Here is a 26,781-nt window from a genome sequence, read left to right as displayed (position 1 = left end):
GAGAGGCATAGATAGAGTTGATAGCCAGAGACTATTTCCCAGGGCAGAAATGGCTAGCATGAGGGGTCATAGTTTTAAGCTGGTTGGTGGAAAGTATAGAGGGGATGTCAGAGGCAGGTTCTTTACGCAGAGAGTTGTGAGAGCATGGAATGCGTTGCCAGCAGCAGTTGTGGAAGCAAGGTCATTGGGGTCATTTAAGAGACTGCTGGACATGTATATGGTCACAGAAATTTGAGGGTGCATACATGAGGATCAATGGTCGGCACAACATTGTGGGCTGAAGGGCCTGTTCTGTGCTGTACTGTTCTATGTTCTATGAAATGTTGTTAGGGCCCATAACCTTTACAGTATCCAGAGCTTCTTGAAATCATATGGACTGAACTGAACTGGTTTAAGATTAACATCTGTGATGCCGGGGCCACTGGAGCTGGCTGACATGAATAATGAATTCAGCACTTCTGGCTGAAGATTGCTGCAAAATCTTGAGCTTCATCTTTCACAGGGATGTGCTGGGCTCTCTGATCATTGAGGATATTTGTGGAACCTCCGCCTCCAGTGTTAATTGTCCACTACCATTCATGACTGGATGTGGCACAATTGCAGGCTTTAGGTCTGAGCTGTTGGTTATATCAGAGGCTTCTGCTGTTCAGCATACTAAGAGCTTCACCAGGTTGATACCTCTTTTGTAAGAATGACTGGTGCTGCTCTTGGCATGCCCTCCTACTCGCTCTGTTGAACCAGGATTGATCTTCTGGCTTGATAGTAATGGAGGAGTGGGGAATATGCCTTTGTATGACTTCAAGGAGGAAATGGTCAGAAGTCACACAACCCCTGATTATTGTCCAACAGCTTCACTTGAAAGCACAAGCTTTTTAAGCGCTACTCCTTCATCAGGAGAAGTGAAAGGCAACACAGGCACAGAATTTACAGGCAGAGATCAAAAGACAGTGCAAATGGCATGAGGAGGGCGTCAACAGGCTGAATAACAAGTCTCTGCAGGTGATCAAAGTGTTAGATAGTGTGAGTAAAGTGTCAACAGCTGAATAGCAAGTAAGGGGATGACCTATGATCCAATTACTGGAGGCAGAGAGAAAATTACTAAAAATTAAAAATAAGACTGTGTTGGAGTCAAACCAAAGGTATAACAGTCACATGTCAAGTGTCAAACCAAAGTAATAGTACTTGTTGGATATAGCACTAAGGGCTGAAGGGATCAAAGGATATGGTGGAAAAGCAGGGCATATCATATTATTGAGTTGGATCATCAGCCATGATCATTATGAATGATACAGCAGGCTCAAAGGACTGAATGCCCTCTTTCACTCCTATTTTCCATGTTTGTACATACTGATCTGGGAAGAAATGTAACTTCAAACAAACAAATCAGCAAAATTACCTTTACAATGAGCATAGGGCATACTCATCATATAATCTTCTCCTCGGTTGAGGAATGAAAGTCTAGCTTCACCATCTAATATGGCAGATAATGAATTACCTGGAATATAAAAGCAAAGGATAGGTATTACTTCTACACATGAAAGTCTTCTTGCTGCAGTTTGTATCTAAGCACAGTGACCCTGAGTAGATTGTGCATTCTGTTGTTTTATTCCACCATGACACCTTTCTCTCTAACTCTTCCTCAATCAGAATCCTGCAGTGTGGAAGCAGACCATTCAGCCCATTGAGTCCACAGTGACCGTCTGAAGAGCATCCCACCTAGACCCACTCCCTTACCCTAACCCTGTAACCCTGCATTTCCCTAGCTAAATCCACGCATCTTGCACATCCCTAGACACGATGGACAATTTATAGAACATAGAACATTACAGCACAGTACAGGCCCTTTGGCCTTCGATGTTGTGCCGACCTGTCAGACCAATCTGAAGCCCATCTAACCTACACTATTCCATGTACATCCATATGCTTGTCCAATTTAGCATGGCCAATCTACCTAACCTGCACACCTTGGGACTGTGGGAGGAAACTGGAACATCTGGAGAAAACCCACACATACACGGGGAGAATATGCAAACTCCACACAGACAGTCACCCGAGGGTGGAGCTGAACCTGTGAATCAGCAAGGCTAACCACTGAGCTACCATGCCACCTCTAGGCTTAGGTCCAATGTTAAGATATGGTTTCAGCAATGCTATCCTCATACTGTGACAAATTACAACACTTGGAGCATCACAGCAAAATTTGCTAATACTCTCACCCACTTCCATCTAGGTGCCCAGATCACAACCTGATGATGACAACTTTAGGAAATAGTTTTCTCTCTACTGCAAGGCTCCAAAAGGTTTCTTAAATAGAACAAGGCACTGCCCTTGAAATGTGAAATGGAAATAGAAACTGCTTGGAGAAAAAAAGAATGTCTGACAGCAGTTGTGGAGAGAATGCAGAGATAACGTTTTGGGTCTGGTGACGTTTAGAAGGCTCATTATACCTGAAACATTAACTCTGATTGCTCTCCACAGATGGTGCCAGACCTAACAAGTTTCTCCAGCAATTTTTGTTTTTGTTCCACAGAAGCTACTTGTCTTATGTCTTGTATCAAGAAGTGAGTGAACTCAGTCACTGTGGGGAATATTGCTTGCATTTATGCAATTAGTTAATGAAAGAAATCACTTCAAAATGTTTTTAAAAAATAGGCAAAACAGCAGAGCATGGAGATCAAAAGCAAAATTCAGTTATCTGTCCAGCTCACCACCTGTCTTCACAATCTCCACTCTTTTTCGGTGTTCAAGTTATGTCAAACAGATCCGAACACATTGACAACCCATTCTGAGGAAGGAACTGAAATGTTAACTCTGTTTTCTCCTCCACAGATGCTGCCAGACCTGCTGAGCTTTTCCAGCAACTTCGCTTTTGTTCTTGATTTACAGCATCTGCATTTCTTTTGGTTTACATTCATTATAAATACAGTGTAATTTGTGACAGCTGCCACCAAAAGCACTGGATAGCATCACGGAAAATATGAATAATTACTTGCTGTTTTAAGATTGTATTGTAAATGGATCAGCTTGGAAATTTTTATAAATATAAAATATGCAGTTCAGTGTCCTGTGCAGGAATACAATTCCCAAATTCCCATTTCACTGCTTTCTTTGTTCCATATTTAACTTTTAAGTATAAATCGCATTTTCCAGGATCATATATTTAATGTGTGTTATGCTGTTATGTAAAATTCAACACTTTTTGCCTGTGGAACTATTTAACAAAAAATGATGATTATGATACCAATTGACTCAGCATACTGGAAGATGATTGTTGAAAATATCATTTCTCTTTTTCACTCCAATAATTTGAATTTACATACACTTTATCACGTCTCTGTGAGAAGTCCCAAAAGGTGAAACAAGCAATCAAACAGCAAATGCAGTCATGTTGTAGAAGGCAGACATCTCTGTTTTACTCTTTCACTGGACGTGGGAGGCAGCTATTATTTCCCATGCCTAAAAGCCCTTGAGAAAGTGGGGTGAGCTGTCATTCTAAAGTGCTGCAGTCCATGGGTGCAATGCTGTTAGCAAAGAGTTCCGGAATATTGTCCTGGTAACGGTGAAGGAATGGTGATATGCTTCCAAATCTAGATGAGGAATGGCACGGAGGGGAACTCTGAAGGTTTGATGTTCCCATGTAACATCTGCCCTTGTTGTTCCAAATGCTAGAGTTTGTGGGTTTGCAATGTGCTGTCTGAGGAGTTTTGGAGAATTTCTGTTGTGCACCTTGTGGATGTTACACATTGATCCCATTAAGCAGCAGTGATGGGGGAAGTGAACGTGGTGCCATTCGAGTGGGCTGCTTTGCCCTGGATGAAGGCAGATTTCTTGAGCATTGCTGAAGCTATAGTCATCCAGGCAAGTGAAAAATATTCCATCACTCCCCTGACTTGTACATTGTTTTTGGTCAACAGGCTTTCAGGAGTTAGGTGGTGAGTTATTCATGGCAGGGTTCCCATTGTCTATACTGCTGTTGTAGCCACTATGTTTATATGAATGGTCCAGTTCAGTTTCTGGTCAATGGTAATCCCAGGATGTTAATAGTGGGGGATCCAGTGATGGTGACGGCATCAAATGTTGAGGGCGATGGTTAAGATTCTCTCTTGTTGGAGTTGGTCATTGCCTGGCAATTGCAAAATGCTTATATTACATGCTACTTTGTCAGCCCAAGTCTCAATATTGTCCAGGTCTTGCTGCATTTGGACATGAACAGCTTCAGTATCTGAGTAGTCACAAATGGTAACAAACATCATACAATCCATCAGTGAACACTTCACTTCTGACCTTATGATGGAGGGGAAGGTCATCACTGAAGCAGCTGTAGATCCTGGGGACTACCCGGAGAAATTCCTGCAGAAATGCTCTTGAAACTAAAGTCTTGGCAAAGATCCGAGGCTCAGCTTGTGGGTGAGGTTGTTAACTTGCTCACTGAGCTGGCTTGACTTCGTTCAGATGCTTCGTCACCATGCATCAGTGGAGCATCTGATGAAGCAATGTTATTCTACTCTGTTCGGAAGTTATACAGTTCGGTGCATTATGATGAGTACTGTCATTTCTGATTTTGATCTGTATAGGTTTGTATACGGGGTCCAATTCTATGTCTGTTGATTGTATTATGGTGGAGAGCCATGCCTCTAGGAATTCCCATGTGTGAATATGTTTGATGTTCTCGATAAGCAAAGACCTGTAGTCATGGTCTTGGGAAAAGGGGTAGACTTGGAGGACAGGGATGAGAATGAATTTCTTCTCAATGAGAATGCTGAGTCTGTGGAATTCTCTACCTCAGCAAATTATTTAGGCCAAAACATTGAAGACTTTCAAAAATGGTGTAGATATTATTATTAGGATTAAAGACATGACAGGAAGTGGGAATGGGGTACTGAGCTGGATGATCAGCCATGATCATACTGAAACATGGAGCAGGTTCAAAGGGCTGAATGGCCTACTCCTGCCCCTGTTTCCTAAGTTTGCGTGTGAAAAGTTCTAAGTAAGGGGAAACTGGGAAAAAAATGAAAGGGATGGTGTGAAATAGATTTTTTTCCCCTTTTCCCCACTTCCCTCTTGCTCCAAACATATCACATTTCTAACCTTTCCTAGTTCTGATCGAATAATGAATCAATAACTTAATATGTTAAGGGATAATGGGAACTGCAGATGCTGGAGATTCCAAGATAATAAAATGTGAGGCTGGATGAACACAGCAGGCCAAGCAGCATCTCAGGAGCACAAAAGCTGACGTTTCGGGCCTAGACCCTTCATCAGAGACATACTGAAACATGGAGCAGGTTCAAAGGGCTGAATGGCCTACTCCTGCCCCTGTTTCCTAAGTTTGCGTGTGAAAAGTTCTAAGTAAGGGGAAACTGGGAAAAAAATGAAAGGGATGGTGTGAAATAGATTTTTTTCCCCTTTTCCCCACTTCCCTCTTGCTCCAAACATATCACATTTCTAACCTTTCCTAGTTCTGATCGAATAATGAATCAATAACTTAATATGTTAAGGGATAATGGGAACTGCAGATGCTGGAGATTCCAAGATAATAAAATGTGAGGCTGGATGAACACAGCAGGCCAAGCAGCATCTCAGGAGCACAAAAGCTGACGAGGGTCTAGGCCCGAAACGTCAGCTTTTGTGCTCCTGAGATGCTGCTTGGCCTGCTGTGTTCATCCAGCCTCACATTTTATTAACTTAATATGTTAACTCTGTTTCTCACTCCACAAATGCTGCCAGATCTGTTGAATATTTATTGCCCAATGAAGGAGTGGTCATTCAGGTACCACCTGACGATTCTGCTCTTCCTGTAACAGCGATAAATAACCTTGTAACTGTCAAGTGAACAGTGAGTAAAGATCTTGGAAGAACACTTCTTACGAAGGCAATATTACAACATGACACTTTTGAAGGACACGCAAGACTGTCTCAATAGATTATTTGCCCATGTACTGTCAAACACAATCTTTTGATTTAATGAAACTTACCAACTGAGATAAACCAACCCCTACACTAAGAAATGAACCATATCAGAAATCTAAACATGTAGGTCTTTTAACAGTTATCATTCTTCTCTTCACGCTTCTACTGAGCTTTTGCTTGCCTTAATTTATCAGCTTACATCCCCATCAAATCTGGACACCCCGATTTAGCACCTATCTTTTCCCCACATTGAACACCAGCAGGTGATAGCTATGTTATCCAACTTCTTTTGGACACAATTAGACTCAACTCAAAGCAGCAAGACTTTGTATTTCTAGGTGCTTTTGCATTGTGTCAATAAATGACCATTTTTTGGACGTTACTTCTCAATTAGGCCAATTAGAAACTGTAATCTAATCCTTTTAATTAATTAACAGTCAAAGTTGAAATTTTTAAATAAACCAACAACCTGGTTTTGATTCAGTATATTCCATATTTCCCCATTTGAAATGAATTCCTTCTCATATCTTCTATACAACAAGAACAAACTCACCATAAAATTTTGATTTGGCCAAGATGCTGCCAGTGATGCAAAACCCATCTTTTCTATTACTGACATAGAATGCAGACACAGGAGGGTGATGAGACACCTAGAGGGGGGAGACAATTCAGTTATGTTGCAAAAGTAGTTGAATATAAACAAACATTTTGTGAAAATATATTCAAAAGTTCATGATTCAAGTCTCAGACTAATACTGGGAAGCAAGAGACTTTTTGAAGTCTTCATTTCTAATGACTAAATTCCTTTTTTTAAATACCTGTTCTGCAATGTAAAACGTCCTGCTGTTCGCGTTTGGGTGAATCCACATACACCGGAATGTTTCACCAATAATTGGATTGTATGGTTTTTTCAACCCCTTTGTGAAAACAAAAAAAAAGTTTATTGCAAAGAAACTGATTCCTGTCAAAGGAAAACCAAAATTACTAAAAGAACCAAGAATGTATACCGAAAATTTAAAGCTAATTGCTGTTTTTTGCATGCTAAGAATAAAACAGCAAACTTGTTACTACAAAATGGTATGTCAGTCTCACAGAAGAACCAGGACCAATCACATACAATATTTTAAAGTATAAGTAAAGCTGCAAAGCCGAGAAATGATCTATTTATAATTAAAGATTTTCTTATACTCCATACATTTGTATGCGTAGCCTTTCTGGTTAAATTTACAAATGTCCACACCTGATAATAATGAAACCAGCATGTATCTGGCATTGTACTTCCGCAGAAGAATAGGGTGTAGATTTGTTCAGCATGTTTTGAATTCACTCATGAGGTGTGGGCATTGCTAGCTGGCCATCATTTATTATCGATCACTTATTGCCCTTGAGATGGTGGTGTTAGCTGCCTACTTGAATTACAACAGTCTATTGTGCCATTACGGAAGGAATTCCAAGATTTTGACTCAGTGACAGTGAAGGAAAGGTGACATATTTCCAAGTCACGATGGTCACAGGTTTGGACGGAACTTGCAGGGGGTGGCGTTCCCATACGTCTGCTGTTCTTACTCTGCTAGACAGAAGTAGTTATTGGTTTGGAGGGTCCTGTCTAAGGATCTTGTAGGTAACACACACTGCTATCAGTGGGGATAATGTGGAGACGCCGGTGTTGGACGAGGGGAGACAAAATCAGAAATCATGCAACACCAAGTTCTCGTCCAGCAGGCTAATTTGAAAACACAAGGTTTCAGAGCCTGGGCCTTCTTCAGGTGTTAGTGGGTATGAGAAATAGATCCTTATGGATGTGGTGCTGAAGGTAGCTTTGTTCTGGATCGTGTCTAGCTTCTTGACCTACACCCATTCAGGCAACTGGGGAGCATTCTTGACTTATGCGTTATAGATGGTGGATAGGCTTCGGAGAGTCAGGACGTGTGTTATTCACTGCAGTATTCTGAGCTTCTGACTTGTCCTTGTAGCCACTGTTATATGGCCAGTCCAGTTGAGTTTCTGGTCAGTGGTAACCCCCGGGATATAGTGGGGGATTCAGTGATGGCAACATCGTTGAATATCAAGGGATAGTGGTTAGATTGTCTTCTTTTGGAAACAGTCATTGCCTGGCATTTTTGTCGTGCAAATCTTATTTGCCACTTGTTTTGCCTAAGCCTGGATATTGTGCAGATCTTGTTAGGTTTGGACTTGGGCTACGACAGTGTCTCAGGAGTCATGACTGGTATCGAACACTGTGCAATCATCCTTAACATCCCAACTTCTGATCTTTATTATGGAGGGAAGGTCATTGATGAAGCAGGTGAAGACGATTGGCTCGAGAACAGTACTCTGACGAACTCCTGCAGAGATGTCCTAGAACTGAGACGACTGACCTCCAACATCCACAACTACTCTCCTATGTGCCAAGTGTGACACCTAGCAATGGAGAGCTTGTTGCCTGATTCCCAACTAATTCCAGTTTTGCTCGGGTTGCTTGATGCCACATTCGTTCGAATGCAGTCTTGGTGTCAAGGACTGTCACTCTCACCTCACCTCTGGAATTCAGCTATTTTGTCCATGTTTGAACCAAACCTGTAATGAGGTCAGGAGCTGGTAGAACCCAAACTGGGCATCACTGAGCAATTTGGGGCACTTTGACACTGAAGCAGTTCAGTCTGCACTCTGGACCTAAGCACATAGTCTAGGTTGACAGAATTTTGCATTATTAATTAAGAGCTGAATATTGTGGATAGCAAATTAACTGAAATCTCTTTGGCAGAAATGAAATTTCCATGGTTCCATTTTAAGAAAATTCTTCCACTGAGCTCATTAATATGTCAATACTTGTCATCACTGCCACATTGTCCAAAGGTGAACAAATTACTGGATTACTTGTCAATTATGAGATTGTGCAGTGTGTAAGCAATGTCATGTTAGCTTGCACAGCAACAATAGTTGCTCTTTAAAGGACATCCTTCAGCTTAAGCAACATATGATGATTATTAATAGCACTAAATTTTTACACACCTTTTCTTTCTTTACATTAGTTCAAAGCATTTTGTTCTTCAAATACAAAATATTTATAAATTGAACATAAGAGACAGACTTAATCAGAAGGAGCTTTTCTTTCAGGGAGTTGAAGCAATATATCTAATAAAAACAAACCTTTGGTTTTTTGTAGAAGCCAGACAAATACCATCTTGTCACTTTCTTCAAGCGACTGTATGGGTTTTCCTCTGCTGCAGCCCTGGGGAAAACAAATACTTAGACTTGGTGCATGCCAAATCTGATTGAGACTAATATTATACAAAATAATTCTTAAAGTTTCTCTGATTCTTGTTGTATTAGACCAAGTTATTGGAAGGAAGTATATTAGGATTCAAGATTCAAGTTCTGGTAGCTATCACAGTATTATTCATCAGAAAAAGAAGTGTCCTTTTTTCAGGCTTAATGCAAAATTTCTTGAAATGAGAATGTGGAGAAGGTTTCCCGAAACCTTAATTATTTGTGATATTTGGTAGAGTCCATGATTCTGATAGTGTCACTCAGCTGACCTGCAGTTAGAGGAAGCTGACGTGCTGAAAATTTTGTCAAACATTAAGATTGACAAGTCGCCAGGCCCGGACCAGATTTGTCCTCGGCTGCTTTGGGAAACGAGAAATGCAATTGCTTTGCCACTTGCGAAGATCTTTGCATCCTCGCTCTCCACTGGAGTCGTACCTGAGGACTGGAGAGAGGCAAATGTAATTCCTCTCTTCAAGAAAGGAAATAGGGAAATCCCCGGCAATTACAGACCAGTAAGTCTCACGTCTGTCGTCTGCAAGGTGTTAGAAAGGATTCTGAGGGATAGGATTTATGACCATCTGGAAGAGCATGGCTTGATCAAATACAGTCAACACGGCTTTGTGAGGGGCAGGTCATGCCTCACAAACCTTAGAGTTTTTTGAGGATGTGACTAGAAACGTTGATGAGGGTCGAGCTGTGGATGTGGTGTATATGGACTTCAGTAAGGCATTTGATAAGGTTCCCCATGGTAGGCTCATTCAGAAGGTCAGGAGGAATGGGATACAGGGGAACTTAGCTGCTTGGATACAGAATTGGCTGGCCAACAGAAGACAGCGAGTGGTAGTAGAAGGAAAATATTCTGCCTGGAAGTCAGTGGTGAGTGGGATTCCACAGGGCTCTGTCCTTGGGCCTCTACTGTTTGTAATTTTTATTAATGACTTGGATGAGGGTATTGAAGGATGGGTCAGCAAGTTTGCAGACGACACAAAGGTCGGAGGTGTCGTTGACAGTGTAGAGGGCTGTTGTAGGCTGCAGCGGGACATTGACAGGATGCAGAGATGGGCTGAGAGGTGGCAGATGGAGTTCAACCTGGATAAATGCGAGGTGATGCATTTTGGAAGGTCGAATTTGAAAGCTGAGTACAGGATTAAGGATAGGATTCTTGGCAGCGTGGAGGAACAGAGGGATCTTGGTGTGCAGATACATAGATCCCTTAAAATGGCCACCCAAGTGGACAGGGTTGTTAAGAAAGCATATGGTGTTTTGGCTTTCATTAACAGGGGGATTGAGTTTAAGAGTCGTGAGATCTTGTTGCAGCTCTATAAAACTTTGGTTAGACCGCACTTGGAATACTGCGTCCAGTTCTGGGCGCCCTATTATAGGAAAGATGTGGATGCTTTGGAGAGGGTTCAGAGGAGGTTTACCAGGATGCTGCCTGGACTGGATGGCTTATCTTATGAAGAGAGGTTGACTGAGCTCGGTCTCTTTTCATTGGAGAAAAGGAGGAGGAGAGGGGACCTAATTGAGGTATACAAGATAATGAGAGGCATAGATAGAGTTGATAGCCAGAGACTATTTCCCAGGGCAGAAATGGCTAGCACGAGGGGTCATAGTTTTAAGCTGGTTGGTGGGAAGTATAGAGGGGATGTCAGAGGCGGGTTCTTTACACAGAGAGTTGTGAGAGCATGGAATGCGTTGCCAGCAGCAGTTGTGGAAGCAAGGTCATTGGGGTCATTTAAGAGACTGCTGGACATGCATATGGTCACAGAAATTTGAGGGTGCATACATGAGGATCAATGATCGGCACAACATTGTGGGCTGAATGGCCTGTTCTGTGTTCTATGTTCTATGTTCTATGACACAACTATCCTCAGCATCTATGATCCAAAGGAGCGATGAAACATCACGAGGCATAAAAACCCTGGGCAGATTTCTAAAGATCCTGATAGTCAATTTCTAAGAACATAAATAATAGGAGCATAAATATGTAATTCAATTCATTGAGTCTTCAGACATTCAGTTAAGATTATGCTGTTTTTTGAGTATATTTAAGACAGAGATAGATAGTGTTTTGATTGTCAAGGGGATCAAGGTTACGGGGATAAAGCAGGAGGATGGTATTGAGAAACTTATCAGCCTAGATTGAAAGGCGGAGCAGACTCGATCGGCCGAATGGCCTAATTTCTGCTCCTATGTCTTGGGTGTTCTTTCCCCCTCAACTTCAATTTTTCTACATGATCTTCATAATTCCTCAATTTCCTTACAGTCCCAAAAATTAAAACACATTTGCTACTCTTGGTGTCACATCTTCAGAGGATGACAGCTAATATAACCATGTCAAAGGACGTCTGGAGTGAGAAAAAGGAATACCATGGGACATAATTATGGAAATAGCTTGGTTCAGGGGGTAGGGAGGAAGCATTTGAAGCTGGGCGGGGTGTCATCGTCATGACATGAGCCTGTAAATTCGATGGGAAGATGGATACTAGTTTTAAAAGATAGCATATAATGTGGACCTTCACAAAACGGGCTCCAGAGGGACACTAACCCTATTTCCAGCTTTTGTTCTACAGCCTGAAAGCTACAGTAATGGATACAAATATCTGAATACGACTTAAATGTTCTGAAAGTTTCTGACTTAACCACCCTTTCAAGCAGTGAGCTCCTGATTCTCATCACCCACTGGGTGAAAAAATATTTCTCAACTCTCCTGCCCTTCTTGCTCTGATCTTAAATCGATGCCATCAAGTTATTGACGATTATATTAATGGAAAAAATATACCATCCTATCCACCCTAACGATGCCCCTTATAATCTTACACACCTCTATCAAGTCCCTTTTCAACCTACGTTGCTCAGGGAAAAAGCCCTAGACTATCCAATCTTTCCTCACAGTGCAATCCTCCAGCCCAGGCAGCATCCTGGTGAATATCCTTTACTCCCTTTTTGGTACAATCACATCCTTTCTACAATGTGGCAACCAGTCAGACACACAGTACTCCAGCTGTGGTCTACACTGTTTTATCCTGTTCCAGAATAATCTTCCTGCTCTTGTATTGTATGCTACCTTCCATTGAAAACACAAAGTCACAATGACAGTTAAATAACAAAGAAACAAAGAAACCTACAGCACAGGAACAGGCCCTTCGGCCCTCCAAGCCTGCGCCGATCAAGATCCTCTGTCTAACCTGTCATCTATTTTCTAACGGTCCGTGTCTATCTGCGTCTACCACCTCCGCTGAAAGTGCAGCTCAAATAAACACTGTGAAGATAAGGCTGTGGGCCAAATGCTAGAAAATGGGATTACCAGAGTTAAACGATTCTTTTTTAACCAGTGCAACGCAATGGGCCAAAGGGTTTTTTCACTCCAGGATTCTCTGGGAAGCTAGGGATGAGATTGCAGAGCCTTTGGCTTTGATCTTTATGTCGTCATTGTCTACAGGAATAGTGCCAGATGACTGGAGGATAGCAAATGTTGTCCCCTTGTTCAAGAAGGGGAGTAGAGACAATCCTGGTAATTATCGATCAGTGAGCCTTACTTCGGTTGTGGGTAAATTGTTAGACAGGATTATAAGAGATAGGATTTATAATCATCGAGAAAGGAATAATTTGATTAGGAATAGTCAACATGGTTTTGTGAAGGGTAGGTCATGCCTCACAAACCTTACTAAGTTCTTTGAGAAGGTGACCAAACAGGTAGATGAGAGTAAAGCGGTTGATGTGGTGTATATAGTTCATATTTCAGTAAAGTATATAGTTTCAGTAAAGTTCATATAGTATATATTTCAGTAAACCGTGTGATAAGGTTCCCCATGGTAGGCTATTGCAGAAAATTCAGAGGCATGGGATTGAGGGTGGTTCAGGGGTTTGGATCAGAAATTGGCTCGCTGTAAGAAGACAGAGGGTGGTGATTGATGGGAAATGTTCATCCTGGAGTTCAGTTACTAGTGGTGTACCGCAAGGATCTGTTTTGGGGCCACCGCTGTTTGTCATTTTTATAAATGACCTGGATGAGGGTGTAGAAGGATGGGTCAGTAAATTTGCAGATGACACTAAAGTCGGTGGAGTTGTGGATAGCGTGGAAGGATGTTGCACGTTACACAGGGATATAGATAAGCTGCAGAGGTGGGTTGAGAGGTGGCAAATGGAGTTTAATGCGGAAGTGTGAGGTGATTCACTTTGGAAGGAGTAACAGGAATACAGAGTACTGGGCTAATGGTAAGATTCTTGATAGTGTGGATGAGCAGAGAGATCTCAGAGTCGATGTGCATAGATCCCTGAAAGTTACCACCCAGGTTGACAGGGTTGTTAGGAAGGCGTATGGTGTGTTAGGTTTTATTGGTAGAGGGATCGAATTCCTGAGCCATGAGGTCATGTCACAGCTGTACAAGACTCTGGCGTGGCCGCACTTGGAGTTTTGCGTACAGTTCTGGTCACCGCATTACAGGGAGGATATGGAAACATTGGAAAGGGTGTAGAGGAGATTTACCAGGATGTTGCCTGGTGTGGAGGGAAGGTCTTATGAGGAAAGGCTGAGGGACTTGAGGCTGTTTTCGTTAGAGAGAAGAAGGCTAAGGGGTGACTTAACAGAGACATAAATGATGATCAGAGGATTAGATAGGGTAGACAGTGAGAGTCTTTTTCCTCCGATGGTGATGGCTAGCACAAGGGGACATAGCTTTAAATTGATGGGTGACAGATATAAGGCAGAAGTCAGAGGGAGGTTCTTCACTCAGAGAAGTAAGGGTGTGGAATGCCCTGCTTGCAACAGTAGTAGACTCGCCAACTTTAAGGGCATTTAAATGGTCATTGGATAAACATATGGATGATAATGGAATAGTATAGGTTAGATGGGCTTCAGTTTGGTTTCACAGGTCGGTGCAACATCAACGGCCGAAGGGCCTGTACTGCGCTGTCGTGTTCTATGATTTTCATTTTCGAGAGGGGGGTGAGAGCGACAGAGCGAGAGAGAGACCGCGCGCGAGAGAGAGAACCAGGAGGCTGCCGGGAGGCTAAGTTTTTCCCGCTTTACAAAGCTTACCTCGAGTGGGAGCGGCTTTCATTTATTTGGGCAGCGGCTGAACCTGAGACACTACACGTGCAGTGTCTCCCACCCGCCCTCCTCCTCTAACCAAAAAAAAGGACTCGGTGGTGTGTTGATAAGGTAAGGCTTCTTCTATTTCACGATTTTTTTAAAATCAGGTGACTGGCAAAATCTTTTCTCGTTCCTTTTTCATTTATCTAAGTTAAGTTTAACATTAACAATGGCTGGAGATCTCAGACCCATTTTATGCTCCTCTTGCTCAACGTAGAAGCTCAGGGACTGAGTTGATGTCCCTGGCTCCTTCACGTGCAGGAAGTATGTCCAGCTGCAGCTCTTGTTAGGCCGCATGACGGCTCAGGAGCTGCGGATGGACTCACTTTGGAGTATACGCGATGCTGAGGGGGTCATGGATAACATGTTTAGCAAGTTGGTCACACTGCAGATTAGGATTTCTGAGGAAGAAAGGGAATGCGTGACCAAAAGGCAGAGAAAGAGCAGGAAGGCAGTGAAGGTGTCCCCTGCGGTTATCTCCCTCCAAAAATGGTATACCGTTACCGTTTTGGATACTGTTGGGCGAGATGGCTCACCAGGGGAAGGCAGCAGTAGCCAGGTTCATGGCACCGTGCTGGCTCTGCTACACAGAAGGGTGGGAAAAAGCATGGAAAGGTTATAGTCATTGAGGATTTAATTGTATGGGGGGTAGATAGGCGGTTCTGTGGTCATAAACGAGACTCCCGAATAGTATGTTGCCTCCCACATGCACGGGTCAGGGATGTCTCAGATCGGCTGCAGAACATTCTGAAGGGGGAGGGCGAACAGCCAGTTGTCGTGGTGCATATAGGCACCAACGATATAGGCAGAAAACGGGATGAGGTCCTACAAGCAGAATTTAGGGAGTTAGGAGCCAAGTTAAAAAGTAGGACCTCAGAGATAGTAATCTCAGGATTGCTACCAGTGCCACGTGCCAGTCAGTGCAGAAATGAAAGAATAGCTAGGATGAATGTGTGGCTTGAGAGATGGTGCAGGAGGGAGGGCTTCAGATTTTTAGGACATTGGAACCGGTTCTGGGGAAGGAGGGACTACTACAAAGTGGACGGTCGACACCTGGGCGGGACTCAAACCAATGTCCTTGGGGGTGCTTTTGCTAATGCTGCGGGGGAGGCTTTAAACTAATGTGGCAGGGGGATGGGAACCAAATATTGGACAGAAAGGAGGTAGTAACAAAAGCCTGTAGGGAACTAGATAATGGAGTCAGTGTGACTCAAGGGAATAGTAGTCAGGCAGCAGATGATGAACACAAAGGGACAGGTGGTTTGAGGTGCATTTGTTTTAATGTGAGAAGTGTAGTAGATAAGGTAGGTGAGCTTAGGGCTTGGATCGGTACCTGGAAGTATGATGTTATTGCTATTACTGAGGCTTGGTTGAGGGAAGGGCATGATTGGCAACTAGTTGTCCCAGGATATGGATGCTTCAGGCGGGATAGAGAGGGAGGTAAAAGGGATGGAGGAGTTGCTATACTGGTCAAAGATGATATCACAGCTGTACTGAAGGAGGGCACTATGGAGGACTCAAGCAGTGAGGCAATGTGGGTAGAACTCAGAAATAGGAAGGGTGCAATAACAATGTTGGGGCTGTACTACAGGCCTCCCAGCAGCGAACGTGACAGGGTGGTGGTGAAGGGAGATTTTAACTTTCCCAACATTGGCTGGGATTCACTCAGTGTTAGGGGTCAAGATGGAGCAGAATTCGTAAGGAGAATCCAGGAGGGTTTTCTCGAGCAGTAGGTTTGTCATCCAGCTCAGGAAGGGGCAATACTGGACCTGGTGTTGGGGAATGAACCGGGCCAGGTGGTTGAAATTACAGTGGGGGACGACTTTGGAAATAGAGGCCACAATTCTGTAAGTTATACAATACTCATGGACAAAGATGAGAGTGGTCCTAAAGGAAGAGTTCTAAACTGGGGGAAGGCCAACTATACCAAAATTCCGCAGGATCTGAGGAATGTAGATTGGGAGAAACTGTTTGAAGGTAGACCCACATTTGATGTACGGGAGGCTTTTAAAGAGAGGTTGATTAGCGTGCAGGAGAGACATGTTCCTGTGGAAATGAGGGACAGGAATGGCAAGGATTAGGGAACCATGGATGACAGGTGACATTGTGAGACCAGATAACAGGAAAAAGGAAGCATACATAAGGTCTAGGCGGCTGAAGACAGATGAAGCTTTGGAAGGCTATCGGGAATGTATGGCGAATCTGAAATGAAGAATTAAGAGGGATAAGAGAGGACATGAGATATTGTTTGCAAACATGATTAAGGAAAATCCCAAAGCCTTTTATTCATATATAAACAGCAAGAGGGTAACTCGAGAAAGGATTGGCCCACTTAAGGACAAAGAAGGAAAAGTTATGTGTCGAGTCAGCGAAAATGGGTGACATCCTTAACGAGTACTTTGCATCAGTACTCACCAAGGAGAGGGACATGACGGATGCTGAGGTTAGGGATAGATGTTTGCTTAGTCTAGGTCAAGTTGACATAAGGAAGGAGGAAGTGTTAGGTATCCTAAAAGACATTAAGGTGGACAAGTCCCCAGGTCCGGATGGGATCTATCCCTGGAAAGTTGGGCAGATAAATGGCAGATGGAGTTCAATCCGGGCAAATGCGAGGTGATGCATTTTGGAAGATCAAATTCAAGAGCGAACTATACAGTAAATGGAAAAGTCCTAGGGAAAATTGATGAACAGAGAGATCTGGGAATTCAGGTCCATTGTTCCCTGAAGGTGACAACGCAAATCAATAGGGTGGTCAAGAAAGCATATGGCATGATTTCCTTCATTGGACGGGGTATTGAGTACAAGAGTTGGCAGGTCATGTTGCAGTTGTATAGGACTTTGGTTCGGCCACGTTTGGAATACTGTGTACAGTTCTGGTCGCCACATTACCAAAAGGATGTGGATGCTTTGGAGAGGGTGCAGAGGAGGTTCACCAGGATGTTGCCTGCTATGGAGGGTTGAGTAGATTAGGATTATTTTCGTTAGAAAGACAGAGATTGAGGGGGGAGGGGGGATCTGATTGAGGTCTACAAAGTCATGAGGGACATAGACAGGGTGGATAGCAAGAAGCTTTTTCCCGGGGGGGGGGACTCAATTAATAGGGCTCATGAGTTCAAAGTGAGAGGAGGAAAGTTCAAGGGAGATATGCGTGGAAGTTCTTTACGCAGAGGGTGGTGGGTGCCTGGAACGCGTTGCCAGCGGAGGTGGTAGACGCAGACACGATGGGCAGGGAGCAAATGGACACAGACCCTTAGAAAATAGATGACAGGTTAGACAGAGGATCTCGATCGGCGCAGGCTTGGAGGGCCAAAGGGCCTGTTCCTGCACTGTAATTTTCTTTGTTCTTTGACATGACAAAGTTGATTGTTGAGGGAAAGTCTGTAGATGTCACATACATGGACTTTAGTAAGGCGTTTGATAAGGTTCCCCATGGCAGGCTGATGGAGAAAGTGAATTCACACGGGGTCCAGGATGTGCTAGCTAGATGGATAAAAAAAACTGGCTGGGCAACAGGAGACAGAGGGTAGTAGTAGAAGGGAGTTTTTCAAATTGGAGACTTGTAACTAGTGGTGTTCCACAGGGATCTGTGCTGGGACCACTGTTGTTTGTGATATATGTAAATGATTTGGAGGAAGGTATAGGTGGTCTGAGTAGCAAGTTTGCAGATGACAGTAAGACTGGTGGAGTGGCAGATAGTGAAGGGGACTGTCAGAGATGACAGCAGAATATAGACAGACTGGAGAGTTGGGCAGATAAGTGGCAGATGGCGTTCAATCCAGGCAAATGCGTGGTGATGCATATTGGAAGATCTAATTCAAGAGCAAACTATACAGTTAATGGAAAAGTCCTGGGGAAAATTGATGTACAGAGATCTGGGTGTTCAGGTCCATTGTTCCCTGAAGGTGGCAACACAGGTCAATAGGGTGGTCAAGAAGACTTACGGCACGCTTTCCTTTATCGGACAGGGTATTGAGTACAAGAGTCGGCAGGTCATGTTCGAGTTGTATAGGACTTTGGTTCGGCCACATTTGAGTATTGTGTACAGTTCTGGTCACCACATTACCAAAAGGATGTGGATGCTTTGGAGAGGGTGCAGAGGAGGTTCACCAGGATGTTACCTGCTATGGTGGGTGCTAGCTATGAAGACAGGTTGAATAGATTAGGATTATTTTTATTAGAAACACGGAGATTGAGGGGGGACCTGATTGAGGTCTACAAAATCATGAGGGGTATAGGCAAGGTGGATACTAAGCTTTTTCCCAGAGTGGGGGGACTCAATTAATAGGGCTCATGAGTTCAAAGTGGGAGGAGGCAAGTTTATGGGAGATATGCGTAGGAAGTTCTTTATGCAGAAGGTGGTGGGTGCCTGGAACGCGTTGCCAGCGGAGGTGGTAGACGCAGACACGTTAGTATCTTTTAAGATGTATCTGGACAGGTACATGGATGGGCAGGGAGCAAAGGGATACAGGCCGTTAGAAAACAGATGACAGGTTAGACAGAGGATCTCTATCGGCACAGGCTTGGAGGGCCAAAGGGCCTGTTCCTGCACTGTAATTTTCTTTGTTCTTTGTATGATATGTATGATGCTATTATAATTCATTTGTGGAATACAAGCAAATAAAATCCCCTTCATCATGGAGCAACTGCTAAACCGTGAAACTAATGTGTGCACAATGGAAAATATAGATCAACAGAGAACATAGAACAATACAGCACAGTACAGGCCCTTCGGCCCATGAAGTTGTGCCGGCCTATTATCCTATTAAGATCAAGCTATCCTGCATACCCTACATTTTACTATCATCCATATGTCTATCCAAGAATCGCTTGAATGAATCTGGCTCCACTACCACTGATGGCAGTGCATTCCACGCACCCACCACTCTCTGTGTCAAGAACCTACCTCTGCTATCTCCTCTGCACTTTCCTCCAACCACCTTAATATTATGCCCCCTTGTAATAGTCATTTGCACCCTGGGAAAAAGTCTCTTGACTCCCCATTCTAATGTGATACTGTTCAGTCATATGACTGAAAATGGCTTGTGATGTGAAAAATTTGAAAGTACCTTCTTATTGACAAGAACTGGCCAGGACAAGGTGGCAGGGTAGCTCAGTGGTTAGCACTGCTGCCTCATAGCATCAGAGACCCAGGTTTGATTCCAATCTTGGGTGACTGTCTGTGTGGAGTCTGCACATGCTTCCTGCGTCTGCGTGGGTTTCCACTCAGCGCTCCAGATTCCTCTCAGTCCAAAGATGTGTAGGTTAGGTGGATTGGCCATGGGAAGTACAGGATTATGGTGATAGAGTGGGGGAGTCGGGGGAGGGGGCATGTTGGGGCGGGTCTGGGCTGGATGCTCTTTCAAGTATAGGTGCAGTCCTGATGTGCTGAATGACCTCTTTCTGCACGATGGATTCCATGACAGGCCCGTTTATCTTGTGAAAACTAGAGGGAAGTCATCTCTCACCAGCATGAATAGGGGGACCATGCCTTAAAAAAGTTACTTCAGCAGAGAAGAGAGGGTTACTTCTTTTAGATGCAAGATTATAGTTTTCACAACAGGGAGCTTGGCAGCATTGATTAGAATGCCAGAAACCTGGAGTTGAATGTCATGGACCAGTGTGAATTTTCACGAAAGACCCCCAACTTTCATTTTTTTTTCAATATATCGAGGCAGGGCCTGCAACATCTCAAATACTATCCACACAATCAGAAGTGACTTTTCACAAAAATAAATTAAGCAACTACTGTATGCTAAATCTTCAGAAATTACTTTTTCACATGTGCACGTGCATCCGTGCAAATGAGGAGCGGGTGATTGTTGCACTTACATGTGGTAAAATAAGATTTAGCTTTTTTTTATTTCAACTCCTGAGACAGGTACATTTTGTCGTGGTCATTTGCAAGGTCAGAAAAGAGGAAATTATCACACTTTTCCCCTCTGCAAATCGGGAGATAAAACAAAATACCTATGACAGCAGAATATACTCACTGTGATAGAAAGTCTGCATGGTAGTAGTAGTCTGATAACTTGTCTAGGAATGACCTCGGCTCCAGGATAAATGTAGGCAGCACTACTTTCGAGAGGTCCATTCCTGGCCGAACTTGTTTCAGGAGAGTCCATATCAGACTTTTGTTTTCTTCAGATACAACTTCTGTCTGAGAATCTTCACCTGTCTTTTTTTTGTGGAGAGGGGAAAAAGAAAATAAAGCTTTTTCCAAAAATACTCCCCAATCAACTGGGGATGGAATTATACTAGGCAATTTACTTTTCATGCAGTAAACATGTTGGTAGCAATTTTGTTGCAGAAAATGAAATTGAATTCTGCAAAGCTACAATATTAGCAAATTGATATGAATTATGAAATTTGCACTACACTACACTTTTGTCAACATTTTAGGTCGCCCCATGAAAAGCTACAGAAAATAAAACACATTATATCCACCCACCACTGTTACAACATCCACATTATATCTATCCACCTAGCAGTGTGTCACCTCTTCGGATAAACATTCACAAATTGGAAAATAATAAATTATGGAAGATAATTGGAAATGCAGGAAAACAAAATTTCCTCTCTCACTCCTGCACCATCATGTCAAACAGGAAGAAAATTTGATGGTCAGGTGAATTCCTGGAGGTCGTAGCAGTGAAGCAAGATATGGAAACCTCCATAGATAGAATCATAGGAAACAACTGAGACCTGGGCTCTTGTTCTGTATGTAAACAGCAAGTCATATAGTATATCGCAGCATCTGCAGCTCTCGTTCTCTCAACTCTCAAAAACGAACCTTCCAGGGAGGTTAAAGAAAACACCCCAAAGGCTCTGAAGCTCTCCCTAAAGCATGGTGACATTGATCTGAGGAAGGGTCACCAAACCTGAAACGTTAACTCTGTTTTCTCCTGCACAGATGCTGCCAGACCTCCTGAGCTTTTCTAGCAACTTTGTTCTTGTTCCTGATTTACAGCATCCGCAGTTCTTTTGGTTTTTATGTGACATTGATCTTAATGGCTGGGCAGAGTTTGCTACCAGACATTTAAAATGAGATCCGCTTGTGCATCATTATCAGACATGTTCAAAATTCAACATTCAGCCTAAAAAAATTATGACAACCAAAAGCTTAGTCAAAAAAAAAGTTTTAAGGAGCATTTTAATGGCAGAGAGAAGTAATGGCAGCAAGGAATTTGAGAGCCTCAGGACAATAGAGCACAACAGCCAATGGTGGATGGCAATACAGCTGTACTGATGAGCAAGAATGATATCAAATCTCCAAGGAGTTGTACTTTCGGCTAAACCTTCAGCTCCTGGTCCGCTCCTTCTTAGCAATGTCCAGGGTCACCCAAACAATGAAACATCAATGTTTCAGTGAATAATAAAAAGTTGCTGGTACGTAATGAAATGTAATATTCTTCATTTTAATTAGATTAGGAATCATGTTGAATAAGGAGGATGTGATGGTGAATTCACCAACGGTTAAACATTAATATACATACACTTTACTCTTAGCACATATCATGTGATCAGTCAATGATTTGTTTATGAATAGTACACCGAAACCTCAGTGCGCCGCCTTCAGCATATACTACCTGAGTGGTAAGCACAATGCATACTTATTCAACCACAGATCACATCAAAAAGTGAATGGTGATGGAAACTCCTTAGTCTGGTCAAGAGAGGCACAGTCTGGGGAGTGGGCAATTGTTAGCCTGCAGAAGCAGTCAGGGGAGTTGTGTATTGCCAGTCAGGGTCCTAAAAGGCAGCTTCTGGTGTCTGGTCGGTCAAGTCTAGGGGCTGTTTGAGGTCAGGGCACGTACAGTCCTGAGGACCAATGCTTTGAAGGAGGAGGATGTATGTGTGGATTTGTACAGCCAAAAGGGGATCACAGCTAAATGGGGTGGAGGAGTTAACAGTGGGCTTGAAACAGAGCTAGATATGGGGAGTGTTTGAAAGACAAGGACAGTAGCACGCAAAAACTCAATGTACGTTAGGAGTTCGGGGTATTGGAGGGCACGGCAGGTTAGGGGAAGGGAGAGTTTATTGGCAATGCCCACCAGTGGCCTCCACAGGGGGAGCATAGAGGATTAGTGTGGACATCATTAAGGTACCGTATCATGGCTCAGAGGACAGGGAGTTTGAGGCAAACTTCAATATGGTGGGCCTCCAAATGAGTGGAAAGACACTGTCAGCATAGTTGGAGGTAAAGGGGCATGGAAGCTGGTGCGGCAAGGTGATGGAATACCTGGCACTGATTTGGAAATTGGAGCCAATGGTGTTTGCCACAAGCTGTGTTCCTGGCCAACACTCACCATTCTCTAAACATGAAATGCAACTGAAAAATAGCTGGAGCAACACCCAAGGTGGACATAATCTATGTCAGTTTGAGGCTGGGAACATGGGATTCATGTCTGCTGGACGTTAGGGCATTGAAGGGACATTGATATTTCTGCCTTTATATTCAATGGTTTGGTTCATTTTTCTGTTGTAAGATGGCACTGAAGAGTGGTGACACTATACAACACTTTTCACCGTATTTTGTAACAAAATACACATGACAATAAATAAACTTTTAAAAATCTTGCTTCATCACCAATTATCTAAGTTTAATGATGGTCTGTTCTGAACACAATGAAAGGTTTCATGGTAGATGTAGGTCTGGGAGGGGAAGAGAATCAGCGCACAGCAGGCACTCCTTTTTTAATTTCACGTGTTGGGTGCTCAGTGGGTGCAGCATCTTCAATTTGGTACCTATGCTGAGGTTAAAGATGAAAGAATGATGGAGACATGGTTCTCATTATCAGGTCACAACATGACTCTCATAAATGGAGGAATGTGTGTAGTCCTTGTCTGGAGGGTTGACCACCACTGGCTGCTCTGAGGCCTAGAATCTGCTCCACTCTATGTTCCGAACAGAGTTTGCTTAAAACAAACGGGCAGAATGCTGGAGAGACTCAGTAGGTCTGGCAAAGTGTGAAGAAAAAAAGTGTTATTGTTTCAAGACTGACATGACTTGCTTCAGAACTTAGTGTATTTTAAACAAGAGCCCGTCTCAGACCTGTGGTGGGATGTTGGTTGCCTTCCCAAGAAGGCGAAGGCAGAGAAAGGAGGATCAGAGCAATGAAAAATCCAGGATCAGCAGAAGGCCTGGGGCCCTCAGGATGTATGGGGTCCATCGGAAGGTCAGAGGTTTTTGTCCTCAATTCCATTTTCTCGGGATGACCAAGGCACAGTGGTGGCACAGGCACATTATGTCCAGAAACAGTGTGCCGGATGCTGGAGTGGGCCTTGAGGACTGGGAAACTACCCCCTCCCAGGGCTGTGAAGGGACAGCCACTTTGAACATCTGTGTGACTGGCTCTTTTCAGGGGATGACAGATGATCTGTGTGGGATTGCTCAGTCGTGCTCCAATAAATACATTGGGACAGTGTCTGATGACAACTGTGTAACATCACACTGATTCACTTTGTTCCCCCATAACAGGGTCAATGCTGCAGTGCAGACAGTAGGATTTTGGGAACAGTTGGCTTCCCCCAGGTGCCAAGAACTAACAACTGCCTATACATGGCATTGACAGGACCATATTACAATGCTGCAGAATTCATCAGCAGGAAGGGGTTCTATTCCATTCATGTTCAGGTGATGCGTAATCACTGTCACCTCTTCCTAGAGGTGTTTGCTCACGACTCTTGTGATTACAATGACTCCTGTTTCCTGCAACACTCTAATGTACTTGGTGCAGGTCCTTACAAGGCTAGCTTTTGGGGGACGAGGGGCTACCTACTGCATCTTTCGCTCATTAGAGCTTGCAAAACCCCTGACCCCTTTTGGTGACTGTAAATAAAAGCTAATCTTTGCAACTGTCTAAATGCGATGGTCTCCAGCTGGACGCTCAAAGGCTCTGGCTCTCTTGTAGGCCTTGGTCAGAGCAGCAGTGTTTTAGAGGGTGATATGATGGAATGCAGTTAACAAGAGGTAAACTATGTGTGTGGTGTTTAAACAGTGAGTAGCATGAGAGAATGCAGTTGTTTGAATGTAGGAGTGTAACTTGCGCCAACTATGTTCTGTGGCTTCGTGGTTGCCGTACCTGGTGAGGGGCAATGCCACACTGATCGCCAACACTTGTCTGGGTGCACAGCATGGAGTACAATGGGGTGGAACTGGATGGGAGGGATACTGTGGAGCCATGGTAAGTAGTTAATATGGTGAGTTTAGTAAAATATAGTGAGAAATCTCACTAGGGCTTGCAGAAACAATAAAAAAAAACTCAACACAACTCAGAATTAGCTAAAAACAAAGAGATTCACTCCATTATATCCAAGGCAGCTTCTCTTACCTCTCCCAATTCTTCATGGCTTTCTTCAACGTAACTTGTTTCCTTAACAGGCTGCAGATCACTGTACAGGTCATCATGTTTTTCTGATATGTCAGAGTCACTTTCCTCACTTTTTCCGCTTTTCTCGAGTGCATCATTATCTGATTCCTCATGATCAGGCTCATTCTCACGATCTGACTTATCCGAGTAAAGGTCATGGTCTCTGAAGTGCTGCTGTTCTATCTCACTTTCATTTAACCTGAAAAGACAGTTTTCCTTATTTCAACTGGAGAAGTATATGTTCATTCTTGACGGGATCTGTTGTGCAGGGGTGGTGTCCCCACTTCTGAGAAAGGAGGCCCGGGTAGAAGTCTCATTTACTTCAGAGCTGTGTGATAACATCTCTGAACAGGTTGATCAGAAAATATCTAAAGGTTGATTATTCTTTAATGGGCTACTATTAATTGAAAAGTTGTAACAAACCCCAGCTTCTGTATCAGTAATATTGCTGAGTTGGCAGCTGCAGAAATCATTTATCAACCTTATTGGCGTGAACAACAACTTGCAAAAAGCATTTCAATATTCTGGTTGATGGGACTTGTGAAACAAGTGAGACTGGGCCACTTCTTGATCCATTTAGCCCATCATCAGAAGAGGATTAAAGCACTAATTGTTGAAAAAATTACTTTTAATATGTAACAGTCCAGAATAATTCATCAATCGTCCTTAGATCTCTGTAGCCACATACGGCTTCATGAGGATTACATTTTTGAGTAAGTCATTATGTATTTTTGAGTTCAGCATTAGAACTTGCAGGAGCGTAGTCCCTGTGACATTTCATTCAATTTTCTATCAATTCACATCTGCAAAACTGCACTTGATTTTATGGCACATCATCTTAAAAGTGTGAATGTACCACATCTCAAAGTGACTCAGCCTTAAGTGTTTTTTAAAATAATCACAGCATCAGTCTACAATCTTGGATAATTGTCCATGTGATCACGTTCAACTAATAGAAAACGTATACCTACTTCAAAGTACACAGGCTAACATTTTGGAAATCAGTGCTACGATTTGAATAAACAGCAAGGAGCACAAATGTACTTCAACATTGCACATTGAAAGGGAACTGGAATACAGGACCGTAGATCAGCTTATGCCATGGCTTAATTATCAGAATCAAACACCTTTCTAATCTGGTATTCACTTTTTGGGAAACTTGATCTTTCTGGAACCTTGATTCTGTTAATTAATAATTAATCATAATGACCTGTGATCAGTGAGAAAGCAATGCTTTTCATCTCTGATGTTGAAAAAATATATCCACAGAGATTTGGCAACCTCTGCTGCACTGACTCCACCTTTCCTGAGGGCTGTCTGAATCACGTCAAGATGATCTCCAGACATGAAGCAACAACGATGTTGGCAACAAAAGCAGAAATTGCTGGAAAAGTTCAGCAGGTATGGCAGCATCTGTGGAGAGAAATCACAGGTCGCGGCTCGGGTCAAGTGACCCTTCTTTAGAATGATGCTGGTAATCCCGGTAAACAGCCTTTTGCAGGACAGACCCAGCAGAGGTGGCAACATAGTGGTACCCATTCAGGATGGAGTTAACTTAGGAGACTCAGCTGGGACTCTGGACCTTATGAAATCTCATAACATGGGCGAGGAAAGTCCCTGCTGATTGTCACGCACCACCTTCCCACAACTAGTGAATCAATACCCATACATGTCGAACACCAACAGGAAGCAGCATTGAAGGTGACAAAGGCTCAGGACGTACTTTGGATGGAGAACTTTAACATAGTTTCCCAAGAGTGGATCGGCAGAACTATTATTGACCAAAATGACCGGGTCCTAAAGGACATAGATGCTCGACTTGTTCTCTGGCAGGCGATAACGGTATCAACAAGACGAAAAGAACATATTTGACCTCATTCCCACCAAAATGTTTGCCACAGATGTATCTCTCCATGACAGTAACAGTAAGAGTGACCACTGCACATGCCTTACAGAAACCAAGTTTTGTCTTCAATCTTCCTAAATGCTATGTTCAAACAAATCAGGAAACGTTCTTTTTAATTCACTCATGGGCTGTAGGTGTCTCTGGCTGGGCCAGCATTTGTTGCCTGTCCCTGACTGCCGAGCACAGTTTTTTACCCAGAGCATAGTTTAGAGTCAAATCATTGCTCATAG

The 26,781-nt window shown here is 43.2% G+C and overlaps 1 protein-coding gene across 8 annotated transcripts in view; it reads right to left on the bottom strand.

Annotated features, from left to right (window-relative positions):
• Positions 1 to 26,781, bottom strand: part of osbpl8 (oxysterol binding protein-like 8) — a 332,940-nt gene that overhangs the window by 62,105 nt on the left and 244,054 nt on the right. For all 8 annotated transcript variants that reach the window (XM_059652608.1, XM_059652607.1, XM_059652612.1 and 5 more), the window contains 6 exons: positions 24,607 to 24,844; positions 20,266 to 20,450; positions 9,061 to 9,142; positions 6,729 to 6,827; positions 6,464 to 6,560; positions 1,397 to 1,495 (listed from right to left, as the gene is read on the bottom strand). In XM_059652608.1, the coding sequence (XP_059508591.1) occupies positions 1,397 to 1,495; positions 6,464 to 6,560; positions 6,729 to 6,827; positions 9,061 to 9,142; positions 20,266 to 20,450; positions 24,607 to 24,844 (800 nt within the window). The remainder of the gene's footprint in view (positions 1 to 1,396; positions 1,496 to 6,463; positions 6,561 to 6,728; positions 6,828 to 9,060; positions 9,143 to 20,265; positions 20,451 to 24,606; positions 24,845 to 26,781) is intronic.

Source organism: Stegostoma tigrinum, chromosome 18, assembly GCF_030684315.1.
Source record: "Stegostoma tigrinum isolate sSteTig4 chromosome 18, sSteTig4.hap1, whole genome shotgun sequence".
NCBI classification, from domain to species: domain Eukaryota; kingdom Metazoa; phylum Chordata; class Chondrichthyes; order Orectolobiformes; family Stegostomatidae; genus Stegostoma; species Stegostoma tigrinum.
The sequence above is the reverse complement of the archived record's forward strand: the minus strand, read 5'-3'. Positions and strand labels throughout refer to the sequence as shown.